At 51.1% G+C, this 20,062-nt stretch overlaps 6 protein-coding genes across 6 annotated transcripts; 3 read left to right on the forward strand and 3 right to left on the reverse strand.

Annotated features, from left to right (window-relative positions):
- Positions 1–122: 122 nt before the first annotated feature.
- FPRO_10691 (putative AOS1-forms together with Uba2p a heterodimeric activating enzyme for Smt3p) lies at positions 123–1,893 on the forward strand (the record flags this gene model as incomplete). The annotated part of the gene is made up of 2 exons (XM_031231681.1): positions 123–465; positions 521–1,893. The coding sequence occupies 2 exons, from the start codon at positions 123–125 to the stop codon at positions 1,891–1,893; spliced, it is 1,716 nt and encodes a 571-aa protein (XP_031081694.1).
- Positions 1,894–2,784: 891 nt separating this feature from the next.
- Positions 2,785–7,005, reverse strand: FPRO_10692 (uncharacterized protein; the record flags this gene model as incomplete). The annotated part of the gene is made up of 4 exons (XM_031231682.1): positions 2,785–3,332; positions 3,396–6,210; positions 6,345–6,440; positions 6,529–7,005. The coding sequence occupies 4 exons, from the start codon at positions 7,003–7,005 to the stop codon at positions 2,785–2,787; spliced, it is 3,936 nt and encodes a 1,311-aa protein (XP_031081695.1).
- Positions 7,006–9,368: 2,363 nt separating this feature from the next.
- Positions 9,369–10,397, forward strand: FPRO_10693 (uncharacterized protein; the record flags this gene model as incomplete). Its single annotated transcript, XM_031231684.1, has 1 exon — positions 9,369–10,397. One exon carries the CDS (start codon positions 9,369–9,371, stop codon positions 10,395–10,397), a length of 1,029 nt encoding a protein of 342 aa, XP_031081696.1.
- A 586-nt stretch (positions 10,398–10,983) lies between these two features.
- Positions 10,984–13,841, reverse strand: FPRO_10694 (uncharacterized protein; the record flags this gene model as incomplete). The annotated part of the gene is made up of 3 exons (XM_031231685.1): positions 10,984–11,775; positions 11,824–13,427; positions 13,478–13,841. 3 exons carry the CDS (start codon positions 13,839–13,841, stop codon positions 10,984–10,986), a joined length of 2,760 nt encoding a protein of 919 aa, XP_031081697.1.
- Positions 13,842–14,533: 692 nt separating this feature from the next.
- FPRO_10695 (uncharacterized protein) lies at positions 14,534–15,758 on the reverse strand (the record flags this gene model as incomplete). Its single annotated transcript, XM_031231686.1, has 3 exons — positions 14,534–14,698; positions 14,758–15,605; positions 15,665–15,758. 3 exons carry the CDS (start codon positions 15,756–15,758, stop codon positions 14,534–14,536), a joined length of 1,107 nt encoding a protein of 368 aa, XP_031081698.1.
- A 2,588-nt stretch (positions 15,759–18,346) lies between these two features.
- On the forward strand, positions 18,347–19,519 carry FPRO_10696 (uncharacterized protein; the record flags this gene model as incomplete). The annotated part of the gene is made up of 4 exons (XM_031231687.1): positions 18,347–18,457; positions 18,513–18,621; positions 18,675–19,252; positions 19,301–19,519. The coding sequence occupies 4 exons, from the start codon at positions 18,347–18,349 to the stop codon at positions 19,517–19,519; spliced, it is 1,017 nt and encodes a 338-aa protein (XP_031081699.1).
- Positions 19,520–20,062: the final 543 nt, after the last annotated feature.

A 20,062-nucleotide genomic window follows, 5' to 3' on the forward strand; every position in this document is an offset into this window, starting at 1 on the left:
TTTGCGATATCACTCCTCGGCCTTTCAGCCTTGCGCTGCGATTAACCACAATCTTGGCACTTTGTTCGCTTGGCTACATCTCGTTCACTACATCCTCCGACTTCACCCCAAATCTATCTGCGATGGACAACTCGAACCAGGATCAAGGCCAGCCTCAAGCTGAGCCCCAAGCACAACAACTCCCGAATGCTTCAGCGCAAGAGGTCATTCCTCATATCGATGCCAGCGCTGATATCAACGTCAACGGCAATGGCATTCCCCAACTACCAGAGAATCTCCTCAACCCAATGAACCCTCAGGCGCTGAGCATGCTGGCCGATCCCTCACTCATGGCTGATCCCTCTATGATGGCCATGCAGATGCCCCTGGCTGATCCTTCATTCATGATGCAACCTGGGCTGGCCTTGCCAAATGGCCAGAATGGCTTCAGCCTTCCCGTCGCTCCCCCTGCCACTGTCAGCGCTGGTAAGTTCTGCTCGCGCAAATCGTATCTCAGCATATCATTTCTAACATACGCCAGATGAGGTCGCTTTGTATGACCGTCAGATCCGCCTCTGGGGCATGGCCGCGCAGGCAAAGATCCAAAGCGCAAACATCCTTCTCATCACCATCAAGGCCCTCGCCAATGAAATCGCAAAGAATCTTGTCCTTGCCGGTGTTGGCTCTCTCACTCTCCTAGACAGTGCTACCGTTACCGAAGCAGACCGAGGCGCCCAATTCTTCATCCCTGATGGTGAAGATGTCATCGGACAGAACCGCGCTCAAGTCGCCAGCACCGCTCTGCAGAAGCTCAACCCCCGTGTTCGTGTTCACGTCGATACAGAAGGTGTCAAGACCAAGGGACCAAGCTACTTTGCTGCCTACGATATTGTCATCGCCACTGACCTTGACCCTGAGTCTTTCAACATCATCAACACTGCCACGCGCCTGAACTGCAAGGCTTTCTACGCTGCCGGTTGTCATGGCCTCTATGGTTTTATCTTCAGCGATCTCATCGAACACGACTATGTAATCCAGCGTGACCTGGGAAACATGCCCACTTCCATCGGCCCAGAGTCTCGTACTCGCACTATCGTTGATGTCCAGACTCGAAAGGAGGGTCCCAAAACAATTGAGTCTGTCACCAAGCGCGAGCTCTACTCTACATGGTTCCTCGCCAGTGACCTTGCTGTTCTTCCTACCGAGTACACCCAATCCAAGCGACGACTCAAAAGTGTCACTCCCGCCCTTTCTTGTCTCCGCGCTCTTTGGGAGTTCATGCAGATCCAGAACGGCCGAGTCCCCAGCAATCGCGATGACCTTAAGCTGTTCACGCAGATCGCCACTCAGAAGCACAAGGCTCTCGGCCTGCCCAGTGAAACTCTCCGCCCCGAGTTTCTGCGCAGCTTTCTTCAGAACCTCGTCAGCGAAATCTCTCCTGTTGCCGCCATCCTCGGTGGTCAACTTGCCCAGGACGTCATCAACGTCCTCGGACAAACCCAACAGCCTATCCAGAACATGATTGTCTTTGACGGCACAACCATGGAGGCACTTATGTACCCTCTGCACCCAGAAGGCTCACTCGGGGCATCGCAACTCACCGACCATACTGTCCCCAATGGCGGTGCGCCTATGATTCTGGGTGGCATGGATGCTCTGCCTTTGGGTCTTGACCCAACTGCCATGGGCGCTCTGCCTCACCATAATAACCCCATCATGATTCCTACTGGCCTCCCTCAGAATGGCAATCTTATTCCTATGCCCGACGGCTCCCTAGCCGATCCTGCACAGCATTTCAATGCCGCAGCGCAGGTGCCTCAGCAGCCTGTCCAAGGACACACGGCTCAGGTGACAGCTGAACAGCCCACTCAGGAGACACCGGCAAACCCCGGTGCCTCAGAATCGAAGGAGTAGACTAGCTATATCACCAAGATGCATCTAGAAGGACTTATCACAGTGATTTGAAAATTGGACGGGACACTGAAGGGGGCTAAGCATTTTGCCCATACTATGTTGTAATTTAGGTCCGATCTCGAAAGTCAATAGAAGACTCCAACTAGGGGGCAGAGGGTTTGGGGATAGACGATAACTCTGTATACTAATTAAGACAACTCACGCATGACACGCAGGGGGGGCTGGAAAGATATGATGCAATAATGAATATTCGGTTGTTTCTCCAAGCCAAACATCCCAGCTAGAATTCCGGACTTCACATGTCACAATTGCAATCACAACGGTCACTCGATTATCGCAGTGCTTTCAGCTTATTGACTCTATTGTGCTCTACCAACATAGGTAAGCAGACCTAGCTAATATATAATGGGACATGATCGCGTTGCCCTGATACTTTTGTATTCCTGTACCCTGCCAAAAAGAAAACCATGATTGCCTTGTCGTCACCTCGTTCTTCTCCTTGAGAGACGGGTATCGGCCCCTTTTATTGCATTCAAAGGGACTGCAAGCAAAAGCCATTTGTGATTCGCGTCCAATTCGCACTCGTTTCATGTAGCAAAGCAGGAAGCCAAATGTCGAAAACAATGTCGCATGTAAAGTCAAAAGAACGCAATGCATATTATCTGCCTCTCTATTCCGGGGGCATGCTTGCCTAACGCCGCCGATGCGAATAAAATAGGGACTATGCCCTCATCGAAAACCATTAAATCAGTATATGATAAGACCGACTTTTGGGGTATAAGTATTGGGTATCGTAGCAGCTGAGCTGCGGTAGTAATATGAAAGAAACAGCGGGTGGACATTATCAGCTGTCGCTGAGTATGACCGTGCTTCTCGAGGTGCAGAGTTCTACTATGAACTCTCGTCAGTGCTGTCAATAGTAATGACTTTTCGCTGACTCTTAATGATTTGAACATCATCGGAAGATTCGCCCTTAACTCGAGGTTCTTTGGCGGATGAGAGATTGCCCTTTGACGTCGTAGACTCCACACCTTGGTCACTCGTCTTGTTGGAAATGCTGGAACGGACGATCTTGATCTTCGTCTTCGCCGCAGTCTCCTTGGTCTTAGTGGCCTCGACAGTCTTGCTCTTACGCGATTGAGCGACTCTCGGCTTCTTCGCCGGTGCAGCTTTGGTTGCAATGGGTTCAGCCTCAGTGGTCTTGGGCTTCCTAGGGCGCAGTCGTCGCTTGAGCGAATTTTCATCCTCCTCAATCACCACGGCAACATTGTCACTCTTCTTAGATTTCTTAGCTGAAGGCTCAACTGCGACAACATCATCGTCTGGTTGCGTGTCAGAATGCTTGCGTTTGTTCAGCTTCTGTGCCGTAGGTGGCACGCCAATAGCAGGCTCGACGAATCGGACGGATTTGTAGGGCCGCGCAGGCTTAGCTTGCTCATCTGCCTTGGATGAAGAGTCGTCACCATTCTATCGCGAGTCTTCTCTATCTTGGCCAGGCTCACCCCGCTCTTTGCCACTTCGCTTGCGCGTTTGGTTTACGCTCCATCCTCTAATCTGGGTCGGCCCAGAGCTGGGCAGAGCCGCGGCAGACCCAGTCTCCTTGTGGTCGTATGGAATGGTCTTCAGTTCGGGCTTATTCGGCCACGCTCGGTGCGCGGGAACGGGGGCGGGTTGAAGCTTTCGATACTTGTTCCCAGCGTCAGACGACCCTGAAGGGGTGGATCGATGACCATGGATCGAATTGGGAAGACCCTGAGGATTGTCTTGGGGGCTTTGAGCCATGTGAGGGGGCATAGGAGGGGGGTTCGCATACGTTGGAGATAGTACTTGATGAGCATAGCCTTGGTGAGGCGAGGTCATATAACCTTGCCCAGCAGTCTGCGGGTTTGGCAGAATTCGATCAGTCGCAATCGGCTGAAGTGGTGGTTGCCCATGTGGCTCAGGGCCAGGGTACCCTCGGTGATAAGAGCGAGGAGGACCGGGCGGGTAGTAAGAACCGGATGATCGTAAGCTAGGTTCCAGCAGTGCCTCATCCTGAAGAGACTGGTTACGTCCTCGCGAAGGTCGCAGAGGGGGTAGAGGTTCGGCGCTGCCATTGTGAGAAAACGGGATCCGCGCGGAGGGAGGAGCTGGGGATGAATAGTGAGACGATAATGGGCCTGGTCCCGGAGGTCCCGGAGGAGCATTTGAAGGCCCGGCAGGTGGTGGTCCCGGGGGAGGAGGTTGCGACCAGTATGCACGAGAGTAGCTGGGCTCGGGGGCACCATAGATACTCATACGGCGCGGAGAGTACCCGGGGTCGATAGGACGGCCGGCAGCCATCTGAGCATCACGGGGGTCTGTGTTCGGGTAGCTGCTATGTGATAGGTATGCCCCCTGATCTTGAACTGGAGGGCCCTGAGAAGGGTGGGGGGGAGCGTAATCCGGATGTCGCACTGGCGGGTGCTGTGAAACATTGTGTTCCTGGATAGGTGGATAGGCCATGGGTTCACCAGGATGACCATGCACTGGGCCGCTTGGTTGCATTGACATGTGCGCGCGGGGCTGGTGCATGTACCCTTGGGGAACCTCGACAGGGCTGGGATTGTATCGAGGATCAATCGGGGCCTGGCTTGGGGTGACAGGCGGGAGCTCGTTAGTCTGGGAGACGGAGCTTCGGGGGTCATGTTCAAGCATTCCATGAGAAGGAACGGGGCCAGGTCCCATACCGTTCGGCACGGCATCACGGTAGGATGATTGTTCCTGAGTACCATATGGCTCAAGCATGGGAGGTGCTTCGGGGACAGATGCCGGCTCATAGCTCATGGCAAGTTCGGTTGCTGGGGCAGTGTCGTAGACTGCTTCGGTCTCTCGGATAGCAGGGGATTCGTTGGAAGTGCTTACAACATTGCTCAAGGTAGCCAAAGCATCGAGGCCAACGCTGGAACTGGTGTCGGGCGCAGGAGCAGGAGCAGGCTTTGAGTCAGTGAAGACATCACGAATAGCGTCGTAGCGAGCTGGCTTAGGCGCAGGCTTGGGAGCCTTGTTCGATTCTTCAGTCTCAAGAAAAGCACCAGCATATGCAAGGACGGCGAGGTTAGTGAATCCGGTATCGGGTTGAGGGGCTTCAGCGTCCTCTCTTTCGGGCTCTTGTTCCTCACTTTCTGGGTCTTGCGACTCAGAAGCGACTCGACTGACAACAGGTCTAGCTTCAAGCTCCTTGGCGGCAGTGCCTAGAGATCTGCTTCGCAAAACCTCATCAGAACGAACATATTCGGATATAGAGATCTCTTCAGGGTCGACTTCTTCGAGTTTGCAAAATCGTCTCATCGAAGCACCAATCTTGGCGCGGTACGGGTTATCATCCGAGCGACGGTGGTTGGTAGTCTTGAGGAATGAACGTGAAGCATGAGCAATCCGACCCGAAGGGTTGGCAATATAGACAACAGGTTTCCCTGGCATGACATGTGGAGTCTTCTCTACCTCGGGAACGGGTGCATCTTTCATGATAACACCATACTTAGGGTGCACACCGAAGCGCTTGACCGTGTCTTGATCAAAATCTTCGGGAACTGTTGTTGAAAAGTCGTAGCCATTGCACCAATGATCGACGTGAAGGCCGTTGCTGTTAGGAGTGTTGAGGTACTTGCCACGCTTTGCGTGCGTATGACCCTTGCTGGAATCATTCGTTGAGTCCCTGAAGCCTATTTCCCAGTCATTGAACTCAAAGGTTTTAGGGCAGTAAAGGCGACTATTAATGCCCTTTTCTCGCATAGATGGCTTCTGGTTATATACGCGGTAGCCCCACTGGTCTTCATCGCCCATATTCTTTGGCAATGGGGGGCTTCTTTCACGAGCAGGCAATTTACTTTGAGCCCGAGCAGCGGCTGCGGGAGTGATGCCATTGACAAGAGCGGGAGGCTCTGGAGTCCCTGGTGCTGATTCCGATTCAGCTGGCGTGCCCTCAGGCGTCGCCTCGGCTTCAGCAGCAGAAGCGAGAAGACCCTTGGCAGGAGCGGGAGCAGCAACAGATGCGCCATCATCAGCGTTGCTTCTGGTGTTCTTCTTGGGAGTAGGTTGACCGTCTGGTTGGTCTTGGGCTCTGCGTTTGTTGACACCACGGCCACGGCCACGGCCCTTTGAAGAAGCGGTGGTGGCGGTTGTAACTGCAGCTGTGGCAGCCGCTTCGTTCTCGCGTCCCTTTCGCCACATGGAAGTGCCTTGGACACGAGAAGGATAAGGGACGAGATGGCCATCTTGGTAGCACTCGTAGATTCCAAATTCTTCGTCATAATGCTCGTCGCTGATAACCTTGTACTCGTACTGATCATCGGCAATCTGTGTTGTGCGTGTCAGCTGTTGCGCCCCCAATTACCGTAACGGGTGGATAATCAATTAAGGTTGGGGAAAGACAAGTGGTGAAAAAAAGGTAGAGTAGAGGCAGGAAAGTATGAAGGAAAACTCTGACTTACATCTACGGGAAGGTTCTTGTCATACAAGGAATTAAGAATTCGAGCACGGTTCTCTTGTGATTCGTAGAACTGTTCTTCAATCTCATCGAGACCATTCTGTGGGGTGGTTGTGTGAGTAAATTGCCAAGAGCCTCATAGTAATATCGGGTACGGGACTGGGTCACGTCAGAGGAGAGCGACATACCTGGAATTCTTGTTCAGCGACGTAATTGTCGGCTTCATGCAAATGCTGGGCGAGCTGGAGGTCTCTGTCCAGACGACGCTTGTGCTCGGCGAGTTTGGCATCGAGGTTTGCTTGGAGCTCCTCCATGGCAGGTATGAATTCCTGAACAAGTTTATACTTGTCTGGATTTTGAAGAGCATCGTCAATGGTGCGTTCAGCCAGCTCTTGCAGGGCGGGCTTCAGCGCGTGAGCAACAGCTTGGTAATTTGCTTTGAGATGCCGTTGACGCTCATAAGCAGCCTGTACGCGCGAATCGGCAAAGTTCTTTGCTCGGCCTCGTCGTGAGCCACCACGGCCAGCCTTTGCAGTAGCCGCCTTGGATAGAGCGGCTGTAGAGCCACCTCTGCCACCACCTCTACCTCGTCCACCACGACCTCTTCCACCGCGGCCGCGACCACGAGTGGAAGGTTCCCTTGCGGGAGAATCGTTCTCAGGCATGATGGGTACAATGGATCATGTAGTTAGAGGTGAGGAGAAAAGGTAAATGGTGGTGTTGGTTAGATGATGTGAGGTGAGCTAGAGCAAAGTAAAGCAGAGCAGAGCAAGGTAAAGTGAAGCAACGTAGCGGGCCGGCTACCAGCTTTTTCTGGAGGTTAAAGGTGTGAGAATGTGCCACGCGCCAGTGACAGGGGGAGTGAAGTACCTGGGTAGTCCTTGAGCAAGGTAATGAGAGAGAGAGAGAGAGAGAGAGAGAGAGCGCAGAGGCCGTACGTGACTTTTGGCGCGATGAAAGAGCTTGTTCGTAGCAGAAACGCGGATAACAAAGAGAGGCAAGTAGCCGCGTGCGTTGAAGGGGAAAGGTTATGAAAAACAAGGCGCGCTGTGTTGGAGGAGAAGGAAGACGATTGAGGGCGTAGGATGAAAGTAAAGTGAAGTGACAGTGGAGGAATCTGAATCTGAATCTGAGAGACCGGGTCTGGAGGTGTGAGGTACGTATAGATCAGAAGTTTTTGCCTGCTGGCAGTGACCGCAACTGCCACGCAACTGCACCAGCAATACAGCCGCTGAAGCAAAAATTGACTGATCCGTGAGATTGGCCAGCCCGGTATCACGTAGGTAATGATGAGTAGCAGTGATCAGCTGGCGTGCTGAGTGGTTGAAGTCGTGAATATGAAGGAGGTTCTAATGTAATGAATGAGACGGAGAAGCACTTCGAGTCCCTTTTTTTCCCAATAATACCGGTCCCCCAGCAGCATGACCCAAACGGGTGAATCCAATGCGCCAAACGAGCCAATAAAAGCGGGGGTAAATCTGTCTGCCACTGTAAGTGCGCTGCAGGCCGCTGTAGAGTCTGCTAAATGCCCTCAGCAATTATACACCCCTGATCATCGGAAATCCACCAGCCACGCCCATCGATTTCACTCTAAGCCGTTTCGGGCACTTCCAGGACGCAATCGAGTCAAATGATTGGCCCGGTACCCTTGATTTTCCGTTCACCGCGGCTCCGTGACCCCTGTCAGTGCTTTGGCATTCTGCAAGGAGCACTCCGGATTCTCTCGATATGAGTGAGGCTTGCCTCTGAGGTACCGCAGATTTGGGTTTGTTTCCATTGTGAATAAGCACCTCAATACCCGCATTGCATACTTAGGTAGGTAGCCTAATCTAGGTACAATGCAGGCGGAGATTCACCAAGACTTTTGTCACGCGGGTTAGCCAAAGACATGTTCTATTCAGTGCGACGCAAGAAGCATACAACAATACAACAGTGGATGATCAGTATATCATGGATGTTCACGGCCCAGCCTGGTCATGGAGATAATCGGCTGATGTTCAATGTTTTGGACCCCCCTGGCCTATCATTCTTTCACTCGCACGAGCTCGGGTTAGTAAATCTTTTCGGAAGCGCGGGAACAATAGCAAGAGTTGCACTTGATACAAGGAAAACTGCTGCACCCACCACTCTCCGTCCGTACGTTTGTAACAGCTGTTCATCCTGTCACTTTGCTGTGGTGGCTCACAATTCTTGTCGACGGTAGACAGGGCATGGGCATTAGCATACGCCACCAGTTGTGACACAGTCTTCGGAGTTTCGGATAACCCACGGTATTGCTATTGTTACTGTGTATACTGTTGTACGTTATTTATGTACGATTTCTATTGTCTTGAAGTGACGCAACTGCTTGTCACTATTAATTCCCTGTTCGTCACTTGTGGCACTGTCAGCTTGGTGTTATTGGTCTCCGACTGCAGCTCACCTAAGACGCCACGATCAATGTGTGAGTCTTATACCTGATTAAGTATGTTTAATTCTGTAAATGATTATATTTTTACATTGGTTGCAATCCATTTTGAACTATCTAGCTGTTTGGTGTCTATAGGGCTGGGTCTTTAAAATACAAAATGCCGAATAACCATTGTTAAGTTCGAAAAGTGCAATACTTGAACGAAGAGCCCGTTAGACACTCAGAACTCATAGAGAATAACATAAGAGAATTCCCCCCTAGGATCAATATATACCGCGTATTCCTATGCCGTGTTAATACTTTCATTCACAAACTCATTCTCATCGTCTTATCGTCACCCACCCTAGACACTCACAATAAACTCACATTGAGCCCCGCATTTTACAGGCTCGCCTTACACTGGAGTCAGCCCAACCCATGGAAGCTCCCGGGAACTAAACAAACGGTGCCGCTTCAGTGTCAACCAATCATATCACCCCACATACAGATCTGTACGTACCCGCAAGACAAAGAAGAAAAAAAGTAAGTTGCTTCGGGTTAATAAGGTAGATCGGCTTCAACCACGTGCATTCAACCGTGACGTGACGTCGCGATAGAGCCTCAACCTCCGAAATCAACATGGGCAAGAAACGGAAGCTGTCGCATCAGAATGCGCCCAATGCGCGTCCAAAGAGACTCCCCCAGCAGAATAAATCCGACCAGAAGAAACCGCCCAATGGCCCCGAGAAGAAGGGCAAAGGCAAGCAACAGCATCAGAGTGATGATGAGCCAACGATACCCTTTGAGCCTCACCACCGCATACTGCTTGTGGGCGAAGGTGACTTGAGTTTCGCAGCGTCGATCATTCAGCATCATGGCTGTGCCAATGTTACTGCTACGGTTCTGGAGAAGGATGCTGAGGAATTACTGTCCAAGTACCCCCACGTCGAGGATAACTTCGCCGTGATCCGCGGTGATGCTGCCAAGACCAACGAGGCCGATAAAGAAGACAAAGACACACCTGCCAAAGAATCAAAAGCAGGCGAGACTAGCCAAGGTTCCCACAACGAAGGTGAGGACACCAATGGCGAAAGCGACAGCGAAGAAGACGACTACTACGACTCAGACGATCCCAACGCACCACCAAGACCTAAGCGAAAACTCACCCCCAACAACAAGCTCCTCTACAACATCGACGCTACTAAGCTTCCTAATTCTCTCATACGCGCCCGCTTCGACCGCATCATATTCAATTTTCCTCACGTTGGCGGAAAGTCCACTGACGTGAATCGCCAAGTTCGCCATAACCAATCCCTTCTCGTTTCCTTCTTCGAGCGCGCCATCCCGGCGCTTGCCACTGACGCTGCAATTGTCATCACACTATTCGAGGGTGAGCCATACACCCTCTGGAATGTCCGAGATCTTGCCCGTCATGCTGGTCTGCAAGTCGAGCGCAGTTTTCGCTTCCAGGCTCGCGCATACCCCGGGTATAAACATGCACGAACGCTGGGCGTCGTGAGGAACTCCAAGGGTGAAGTGAGCGAAAGTGGATGGAGGGGTGAGGAGAGGGCATCGAGGAGCTTTGTGTTTAAAAGGAAAGAAGATATCGTTCCGGTGGTCGGAAAGAAGAGGCGGAAGGGCGATGATTCATCTGACGATGAGGATTGAGATGCTGCAACACGAATAGAAACAGCATAAATGGAGTCTGGTGTTATAGGACAGCAAATTTAGAAATGCCGAGAAACAGAATTGAGTTCCGAAGACGTGGGACTTCATTTTAATCGGCATATTGCCAAGGGTATCTCGACTCCAAGCTTTCCGTGTTTATTTCCCAAGCAGATGTTCCTGTGCCAGACGACCAAATGGATGGATTACTTGTGCCTGAACGCCAATACTCGATCCATGATGAAGCACGACTCTCAGAAACACCAGAACGGTATGATATTAATATCAGGGATCAAGACAACCCCCAACGCCAAGAAATGCCTCTGCCGCTCGGATTGTTCGAGTAGCAAGCCCAATAGAATATGCGGCCAACGCTGCCACCCCCGGATTGCCCATTGAACACAGGGTCCAAAATATACAGGCTGTTCGCCGTTTATATAGTGATGGTACAGTGCGCCTGGTATTGGCCCTTTAACTCCCGAAATGCAAGTATGATTATGTCCCAACCAAGCTCCATTAGTGCTCCTATCCGTAGACTGCGGTGCCGGGGGCTCAGCAGATCCTGTTCTGCAACCCTTTTGCTAGTGCTTTAAGCTGACGTCTTCTGTGACCCAATCCCTCTAGCCTCGTGATTCAGGCGAGACAGCTCGTGGGAAGTATCCAGTAAATCTTTTCCAACGCCTCTAGTGGCGTCTTCCAGATCCTTCGTATGGTTGGCCTCGTCTTCAAGCCTTTGTGCCTCCTCGTTCTCCCTCACTAATGCCTCCTCCTGCTCACGAAGAGCCTGCTGTTCAGCATTAACAACACCTTCCATGGCTGATTGCGGAGGAGGGGGCGGCGGCGGAGGAGGGCTGGGCGCATCCAACTCATCCTCTCTCAACCTCTTCATGTTTGGCCCTTCAGATGGAGATATCGAAAGCGGACCCTCTACTTCCGACTCCCTCTTCCTCTTACGTTCAGGGCTTCCCAGAGAACCACTGCCCTCATTATCAGATGCCGTGGCAGCGTCAAGCCCATCAGCTGGGGTCCCATTAACATTGACTAAAGATGTACCCTCAAGCCCACCAGCGACGGAGCCAGTACTGCTTCCTGCAGCACTGGGGCCTTGGTCACCTTTCATCTGGGTGTCTGTGTTTTCGCCCGGCCTTGGTTTCTGCTGATCACCGAATTTCTTAACAGCACGGTCCAAGAAGTCCTTGACGTACTGCTTCATTTTCCTCGCTTGCTTTTCACTTAGGGGTGCATTGGGGTCGCCGACCCGGTTGTTCTTATAGTCGGACGAGACAAGCTTCTTAGCTATCTCTTTACCAAAGCGCTTCAGCTCCTCCTTAGGAAGTTTGTGATGGAATTTGTCGAGGACATGTTTGATGTGGGGAAACACCTAGCAGTCTGTTAGTAAAGTCCTTGACAGAATTCGAATGCAACAAACCGTATTTTCGTATATCTTCATTTGTTTTTCGACTGGAAGAGATCGCCATTTCTCCTCCTTTATCTCCTTGGGTGGCGTATCGGCCGTCTTGGGGGTCGAAACTGAAGTATGTTTAGGTGTTCCCCTCTCAGTGACCTGGTTGATGATACTTTGGATCGCCAATTGCTCCTTCATGGCTTTGGAAGGTGCCTTGACAGCAGGTTCCGCTACAGGCTGAGTAGGTCGTTGCCATGTTGTGGTGCCTTGTTTGTTATAGAAATAAGTGTTTCCTGCAGCATCCTTGGCGGTGGACCATCCCTGAGGAAGCCCACCAGTGAATGGGGGCCTGCGAGGACGTCCGCCGTTCTGGAAAAACGCGACGTTCCTTTGCGGCATGCTGTTTCGAGGGCCTTTCGGCGCGTCAATGGTCTGTGGCGACGCTGTCTTTGAAGATTGCGCTGCCTCCTCGTCTCGACCTGCACCGCGTCGCTCCTCAAATGAGTTTGCAGCTGGTGCGTTGGGATCGAACTTGCGTCGTCTGATTCGGTACGCCACCTCCAACTTACGCCACTCGTCGAGAAGGTATTTTGACTTTGAAGCCACGTCTTCGTGCTCGGATCGTGTCAAACCTTCGATGGCGGCCTCGATCTTGGAGTCCTGGATCTTGTTCCTTGTCAAGCGTGGGAACTTGTCGAGGATGTCCAAAACCTGAAGGACAACGTTGTGGTCCTCGATAAAGGTGTTGAGTGTTGTTTTGAGAATTTGGTAAGCGTGCATACGCATAACACAGTGGATGACGCGCTCCTCGTCGCACCGCAGGATACGGTCCAGTAATTTCACCGCAATCCATTTCTCTTTGCATTGCATAAGAGCAGCCATGACCTTTCGCGCGTCGTCTTCGTTGAGACTGCGCGAAGGTATACTGTTCACATATTCCTCATCGTCCTCGTCTGGCTTCTTCTTCCGAGGCTTCTTTGCCACGGAAGTATCCCAGCCGTCACCTCCATCGATACCTAGAGCCTCGACAGTCGCGACAGGCAATTTGGTTGCTCGCTCAGTCTGTGTTTTGCCTCCAATGAATCCCACGCAATTGGCTTCCCCGCAGTAGCAGGGTTGGGGGTCGGCACCATATCGGTCAACATTGTAGTTAAACACCAGCTCTTCTCCGGATTGGATCTTGCGCGAGGCAAAAATGCCCATTCGGAGTTTGTCGCCAACCACCCACTTATCAACATAGCAGTTGGGGTTGCAAGAGTGATTGCAGAAGCGACCATAGTTGCCCTTTTTTGTTGCGTCCACAAACTCGCTCTTGTTTAGCGACATGAAGTAAAAATGCTTGATACCTTCTTCGTCGTACTGGATCATTCGGCGGCGAAAGGTAGGCTCGTTGATGACTTCGCCGATGTACTCAAAGACGAAGTCATTGGCTTGTAGATCAGAGTCGGCGCGGAGGCCGAATCCCTTCTTTTCTGTCTTGATGACAGAAACGTTGGCGTACTGCTTGCGCTGGAACCGCTGATTCTGGCAGCCCCCTGCACAATTTCCAGCCTCAGCGCTACATTCCATTTTTGTCGCTCGATTGATGCAGTCCGAGTCCTCGCCACATGCAATATTTTCGCCATTGTCTGTAGAGAAAAGTTAGCAATGCACCACCAGGGCTCCGTGGGCAACGTACGCCATTCTTCCCGACACTCGCAGTCCAAGGCGTCGTTATCTGTAGATCCAAGGTGCTTTGAGCCGTATAGGCAATCGGGAATGAGCTGAAAGAAATTACAAGATTCGGCGGTCATGTCGGGGAGGTGGTCGAAAAGAACGGGTTCGCGGCTGGCTGCCAGCTTTTGAGAAGCCTTTCGAGAGAGCTTTGAGGGCCTGTTTGAGCTCGGTGTGTCTGCGCTTCCACTGCGCGACTTGACGCCATCATGAGAAGCGCTCGGCGACCGGGATTCTTCCTGGCCGCCATTTGTGACAGACATTGGAGTCCTCTCCTCCTGCTTCACCTGCGCGCCGTTTGTGCCCTCCTCAAGCTTGATTTCCTCCATTTTGCTGGTCGTATACTCGTCATCCTCCATTAGTACATCAGGAGCAATAGCACAAAGGCCAGGGTTTGGAGCGTGGTCTCAGGATCTATCGAAGGTACTGGGCTGTCGCGAAGGAGCAGGACGTGTCGAGAGGTCAATGCGAACGCGAAGAATGACTCGTCCCAAGACAGCAAAAAGGGTGGAGAGTGAACGCGGAGTTGGTGGAGCGGGTAGACTATATCCCAGGCGCATCTACTGCAAGGCAACCTAGGGACCTTACGGGGAACGAAGCAGAAAGTTAGAGGCGAGGCAAGGCGAGAAGAGAGGCCCGAGAGTGGTTACTTGATGTAGTTACCTATGCAGGCCAAATCCGGGGTTAACGTTAAGCGGTCACGGGAAAAAGCGACGGGGCGAGACAAAGAAGCCAGGGCACATTGAGACCGTGCATCGACGATTACAAAAGACAACGGGAGGGACAAAGCCAATTCGAGTCGAGAACAACTCATTCCGACCCAGGACAAACCCCAAGGCAAAGCAAATAGCAAGCAGCATCTTTTGTCGGAATTTTATGGCCCCGAGTGCCCGACGCAGTGGAAAAGGCCCGACCGAGGCAACTACGCGCGCCATAATCGCTATTCCTCCAGTTGCGTGCAGCTCAGAAGTAAGCCACCGCCAAAACAACCTTTAACATACTACTATCATTTCGCATCAATTCACACCGATTCTCGAGGCTTCAGGTCTCTGAGCGTCCTCAACGTGGACGATGTATCCAGAATGCGCCTCAGCAGCTCCTGGTAGTCCCAGCCCAGGGCCTCTGCAGCCAACAAGGTGAGACTTGCTTGATCCTCGCGCCCAGGCCGACCGGGACCCGTCATGTTCTGCAAACAAACGTCTTTATTAGCCACACTTTGAGCGCTTCGGGAAGGACAGGACAAACCGGTTTCATGTTCACGTCAAATAAGGCAAACTTGGAGTCGGCCGAGTCCTTGAATCTGCGGACATCAATTCGAATCGGCGCTGTCACCGCCAACTCTTGTGCCACCCTTTCGCATTCCTCTGCCACCTGTTTGTATGCTGCCTGGCTCCCCTCCGCGGCGGTTATCGCCCTTGAGTTTGCTGTGACTGCGACGGCGCCATTGTAGGGAGCGACGCCATCGATGTGGTTGAAACGCGTCACAACAGGCAATGCCCAGTATCCACCTCCCCTAGAGATAGGTGGCATAACCGTAACAGTCGCCTCTTCGCCGGCAAGATATTCTTCCACCATGATAGAGGGTGACTGTTTGAATAAGGCCTGTGCATGTTCAATGAGGTCATTCAAGCTGCGACAGACACGAACGCCATGGCTGCCACGGCCACGTATAGGCTTTGCGACAATCGGGAAAGGGAGGTTGAGCTTCTCGAGAATCCCTTGAGTGTCTTGGCTCTCGTTTAGGGTCCATGCTCGTGGCATAGTAAACCCGCCAAGTTTCCGCAGTAGATTGTTAACAAATTCTTTGTCGTCGTATCGTTCAACAATCAACGGGCCTTGCCCCACAACTTTAATATGGTCTTGATGCTCAGCGAGACGAGCTGATACCTGAAGAGGATGCGACGAGAAGAGGATTGTGTTGGCCCATATATGGCTCGCGCCCTTCTTGATAGCCTCTAGAATGCCATCCTCGGTATCGGGAAACGACCATCCAGCTTGTTGACTTGGTTTGGGATCATTGTGAGGGCAGATAATATCGACGTTCGGTGATAGGCTCAAGTTGTAGGCGATATCGGCGCCGGAGTCCATGTAACCTATGAACACAGTTAAGCAAACACAGTGAATTTGACAAAGAAAGGACAAATCTTCGAACCTCCGGGCTTCTTTGGTTTCTGGATTCCATCAATAACGGGAGGGTCGAGACTTTGGTAAAGCACGACTACACGAGCTCTTGATACTGTGGACATTGAAGCTTTCAGGTTAATCAAGGACGAGCGATGACGAAATTGTCGGCGGGCTCCTGTTGCAAGAGATTGTATCACGTGCATGGGACTCGAGACAAGGCGTTGCATGATTGAATTGGAGTATCATACTGATAAATTAGAACTAAAGATTCGAGAGAATGAGAAGATATTATATCGTGGAGCCTCCGATCTTAGATCTGCTCGTCGGAACCGTCCGGTGGGCTTTTCCATCAGCGCAGATGGAGTAGTCCGTGATATCACCTATACTCAGGTATCCAGGCGTTATCAACGCCAATTGACGAGATGACTGAGTTTCATGAGTTGTTTAATTGTTGTTTTCCATGAGTTCTGCTTCCTATGATTCAGTTGATGTCTTGGTATTATAGGCTGAACAACAATCATGGCTCTTTTTGTTAGCTATTTCGAACAGGGCCCAGTCAGACGTTGCCAGCTCATTGTGCATTAATGCCTGTCTAGAAGATCAACGCTATGGCTGGGCCTAATTATAAAAGGGAGATGCTCTCTCTTGTCTAAAGCGGTTGATGAATGCCCTGCCTGCTCTCTTTTTTATGCAATGATGAACTGTCAATCGAAAGTTGAAGTGTTGTAGTCTTTGGACCTATATCAGATCCAATTGCTGATGCTGAGACTCTACGTACCGACCGGCCTCGAGCCTTTGACGAACAGTTGGCCAGTGCTACGCTGGCGAAATACGACGAGTCGACCACCAAATCAATGACCAGTCATTCTTTTCTTCAACGGCAACGAAGAGACAACAAAACTCTTGAGGATAATGGCCTGAAACCACGGACCCGCCGCCAACTGGCCAATAGACCTCAGCCCATCCCTTCAGGGTTCCAGAGAGTTGCACCAACTGCCCCTTGCCCAACCCTGACGGTAAATAGCTTGGCAGCTCTTGATTAATAGTTCGTTGACTTTGCCTTGCACAGGATACTGGGACTACCAGGCTGAACTCATCGCTGGTTGGTGGCCACACATCCATCATGGGCATGGATGGAACAAGGACAAATACGGCACCAGCCGCATACGCGAGAAGCCAATGGAATATCGCCAAATCCATGTTGGTGTGTATCGATGGGCTGAGCCTGTGAGCACGGGACATGGAATATGTGTCTACCGTCTACAGAGTCACCCTTCCCTTCGATAAGCCCCCTACTCCGAGTCAGGCGCCTCCAGGTTCTAGCGGGATTGGTCCTTCGAGTTCTCTTTAGACCCGTCCTGATGCACCTATTTTTTGTCCGAGGAGTGAGTGCTGCAGTGGTGCATCATGGCAGGGTCACAGTCATTAAAGAAACAGGGACTATGGACAAATTGGAGCTCTCCAAGTGAGACATTTAGAGGCCTCTCGACGCAATTGCTCAATCCAACAAGCCTTTGGGTTGTCAGCTTGGTTTGCCATCCAAGATTGGTGGTAGTCATACTCTCAATCATATCAGATCAGCGCCTCACTCGCAAACATGGATAGGAGGATTTCCAGATCCAGGAATCGGCTTAAGCTGTACCACGCAACACACGCACATGTACTTGCACTGCGCATGCACAATCTCATTACATCGCATCCCACCTCATCTCATCTCATCAGGGGATAATGAGATGAAAGGTGCTGGATCGCATTGCATCTTGTGCGTCGCTTTCTCGGCCACTCCCGCGCCATCTACCTTACTATCCAATATTATGTGCAGCAGTTTACAAACGGGCTGAGGCGGTACTTGAATATTGGGCAAAGCCGATCAATGTATTTGGTGGCTTCAATCCGAATTAGGTACCTACCTACCTACCTAGTCGTTGTCTCTGTGCACCCTCTGTCTGCCTTATAGGAGGCATCCAGGGTCCGACACTGACACTGAGTCTGTCATTATCTGTTTCTCGCCCATTAGTCTACTTGCACCAGCACCAGCATCATCACCAAAACCTAGTACCTACCTACTACTGCCTGTGTTCGCCACTACGGTTCTTGTTATATTAACATCGTCAGCGTAATCTGGCTACTACTCAAACGAGCATCTCTTGTCAAGGAAATCTCTCAAAGATTTACCTTTATTACTTCACAAGTTAGCGAAACCAAGTCCCGCTCCGCTTTAGAATAGACCCAAGACTCTAAGAGCTGGTCGAAAACGCACCTCATAAGACAATCTCACTACAACACGCAATATCCTCTAAGAATCTGCAACCTTACCCAGGAATTATCAAGGACTCTCTTCGTTTTTCTTTTCTTTTACAGGTTCCCGCACAAAGAGACTCTGAACCCAGACCTTGTGTTCCCGCGTCTGGCTACAAGTAGCAATCCTCGCTTCTTCATCCATCCGCTATCACATGTACCGCAGCATCTTGAGCGAGTCGCTTCCTTTCGTCGTACCCGACGTCTCCAAGCCAGTTGGCTGGGTCCATCGATAGGCTATATCGTGGCCCTTAAATGTAATATATCACAAGATTCCACAAACTCTTCGACCCTTTCGCGTCTTGCCATCAACCTCCGATGAGTCTATGGAGGGAAACGCCCAGAGACGACTTTCGCAGAACGAGGATCTAGTCCTCGATGGACTTTCACTTCTTCTCGTGGTTAAGACTTCATGAGAATTCACATCGACATCTACTTTTGGACCTATTCCAAGCCTCATTCTCACCAGGGTAGTTTACAAGAGAAAGATCTCAGCATGGAGCCATTTAATGACCAGGAGAAGGTATATCTAACCATGCTACTAGCCTCCTGAATTTCTTCAACTGACCAAACTTCAGCGGCATCTCCTTGCCGAAATCATCAAGCACAGTCAATTAGATGTCCAATATTTGGAGGATATAGTTCGTCATATTGAGCCAAACTGGATGCAAATGCAACTCCCCAACGGTAAGCACCATAGCCACCACCTCAAGACCCCCTGAACTAAACATCCTTTATAGGCCGCAACATGGCTCAGTGTATGGAGACAGCCCAGAACATGTACATAGGACAGCGTGGGACAAAGCGGAAAGCTAGCGAAGAAGAATCGAGCACTCAGAACAACAACGACGGCCATCTTCCCAGTAACCAAGCTCTCTCTCTCCTGTCTCAACCTTCTCCAGCGCAAAACTCACCGGCAAACTTCCAGCGCCAACCCGCTACGACTCCTGGGTCCCATTTGCAGCAACCTCAGCAACTTGAACAGCCTCCCAAGAAGAAGAAGGGTCGTCCGGCATATGCAGGTCGGGACGTGACCAGCCAGCGACCTTTCAATCCTCGACCTATCGCTCCAAAGCCATCTGCACAGAACCCACACAATTCTCACTCCGTCTTTCGTACTATTGCCCCGGCTCCTCAAGCTGTTGTCCCGCCACGGCCCCCGGGATCATTGCATAGTACATACAAAGGTCTAAACCACGCACTTCCTGTGGAGTTTCGAAACGCGCACGGGAATTTGGATGCTTACCGGCCTTCCATCACACCGTCCTCTGGGATGCTTCAGCCAAAGCAGGCAGCAGGAATCCTAGACCATATACCGGCAGGTAATCGCATTTCGTCTGTTGGACGTCAGCTAATACCCCAGTAGCATGGAGAACAGATGTCCAACCGCCCGAGATCCCTTAGTGAAGCGGTACCGCGCGTGCAAAAACAAGAAGATTCTCCAAACAATCGATCAAGTTCGTTGCAGCCGATAGGAACTGGCGACCAGAGTCGCATAATACAAAGTAGAGCGCCAGATCAGATGCAAGAAATGAAAACAAAATCGGAGAAGGAGACCACGAATCGACGTCAGAGAAAGACTTAGGGAGATGACGCTAATATTTCTGAATGAACATACGAAGGAGAACAAGGAGCTTCATCGACTACTCGTAGGATAGTTGGTGCGATAATGCTAGGCACGGATGTTAATGATGGTTCAAGGCTGATGAGAACGGCATAGACAAAGACCAATGGTAAGAGAGCAGCTGGTTTGACTCTCACGTAACCTGTAAAGCAGGAGGACTAATAGGCATGAACTTCAGGGCATCTTCAGGACCGTATATGGGTATCAATAGACAGAGTTTATTAACTGATAAACAATTGCATCAAGTGAGACACTAACTTGCACTCCTTGCCTAAGCGCAATTGGACAAAATTTGCATACTTGCTCGACATATGACAGCCTCAGAGAGCAAAGGAACACTGTGAACTTTGATAAAGGACGCGAAAACAAACTCATTCAAGAGACCTCTCGGGTTACCTATGATGACTTACCTACGTACCTTTATCATTTGGGATTGAGGCCCTGAGCCTTTGCCTCCCTTGGGAAAATAGACACCTGCCTGTTGATTGAAGAGGGAAGCATGTC

This window comes from Fusarium proliferatum, assembly GCF_900067095.1.
Source record: "Fusarium proliferatum ET1 genome assembly, contig: FPRO_scaffold005, whole genome shotgun sequence".
NCBI lineage: Eukaryota > Fungi > Ascomycota > Sordariomycetes > Hypocreales > Nectriaceae > Fusarium > Fusarium proliferatum.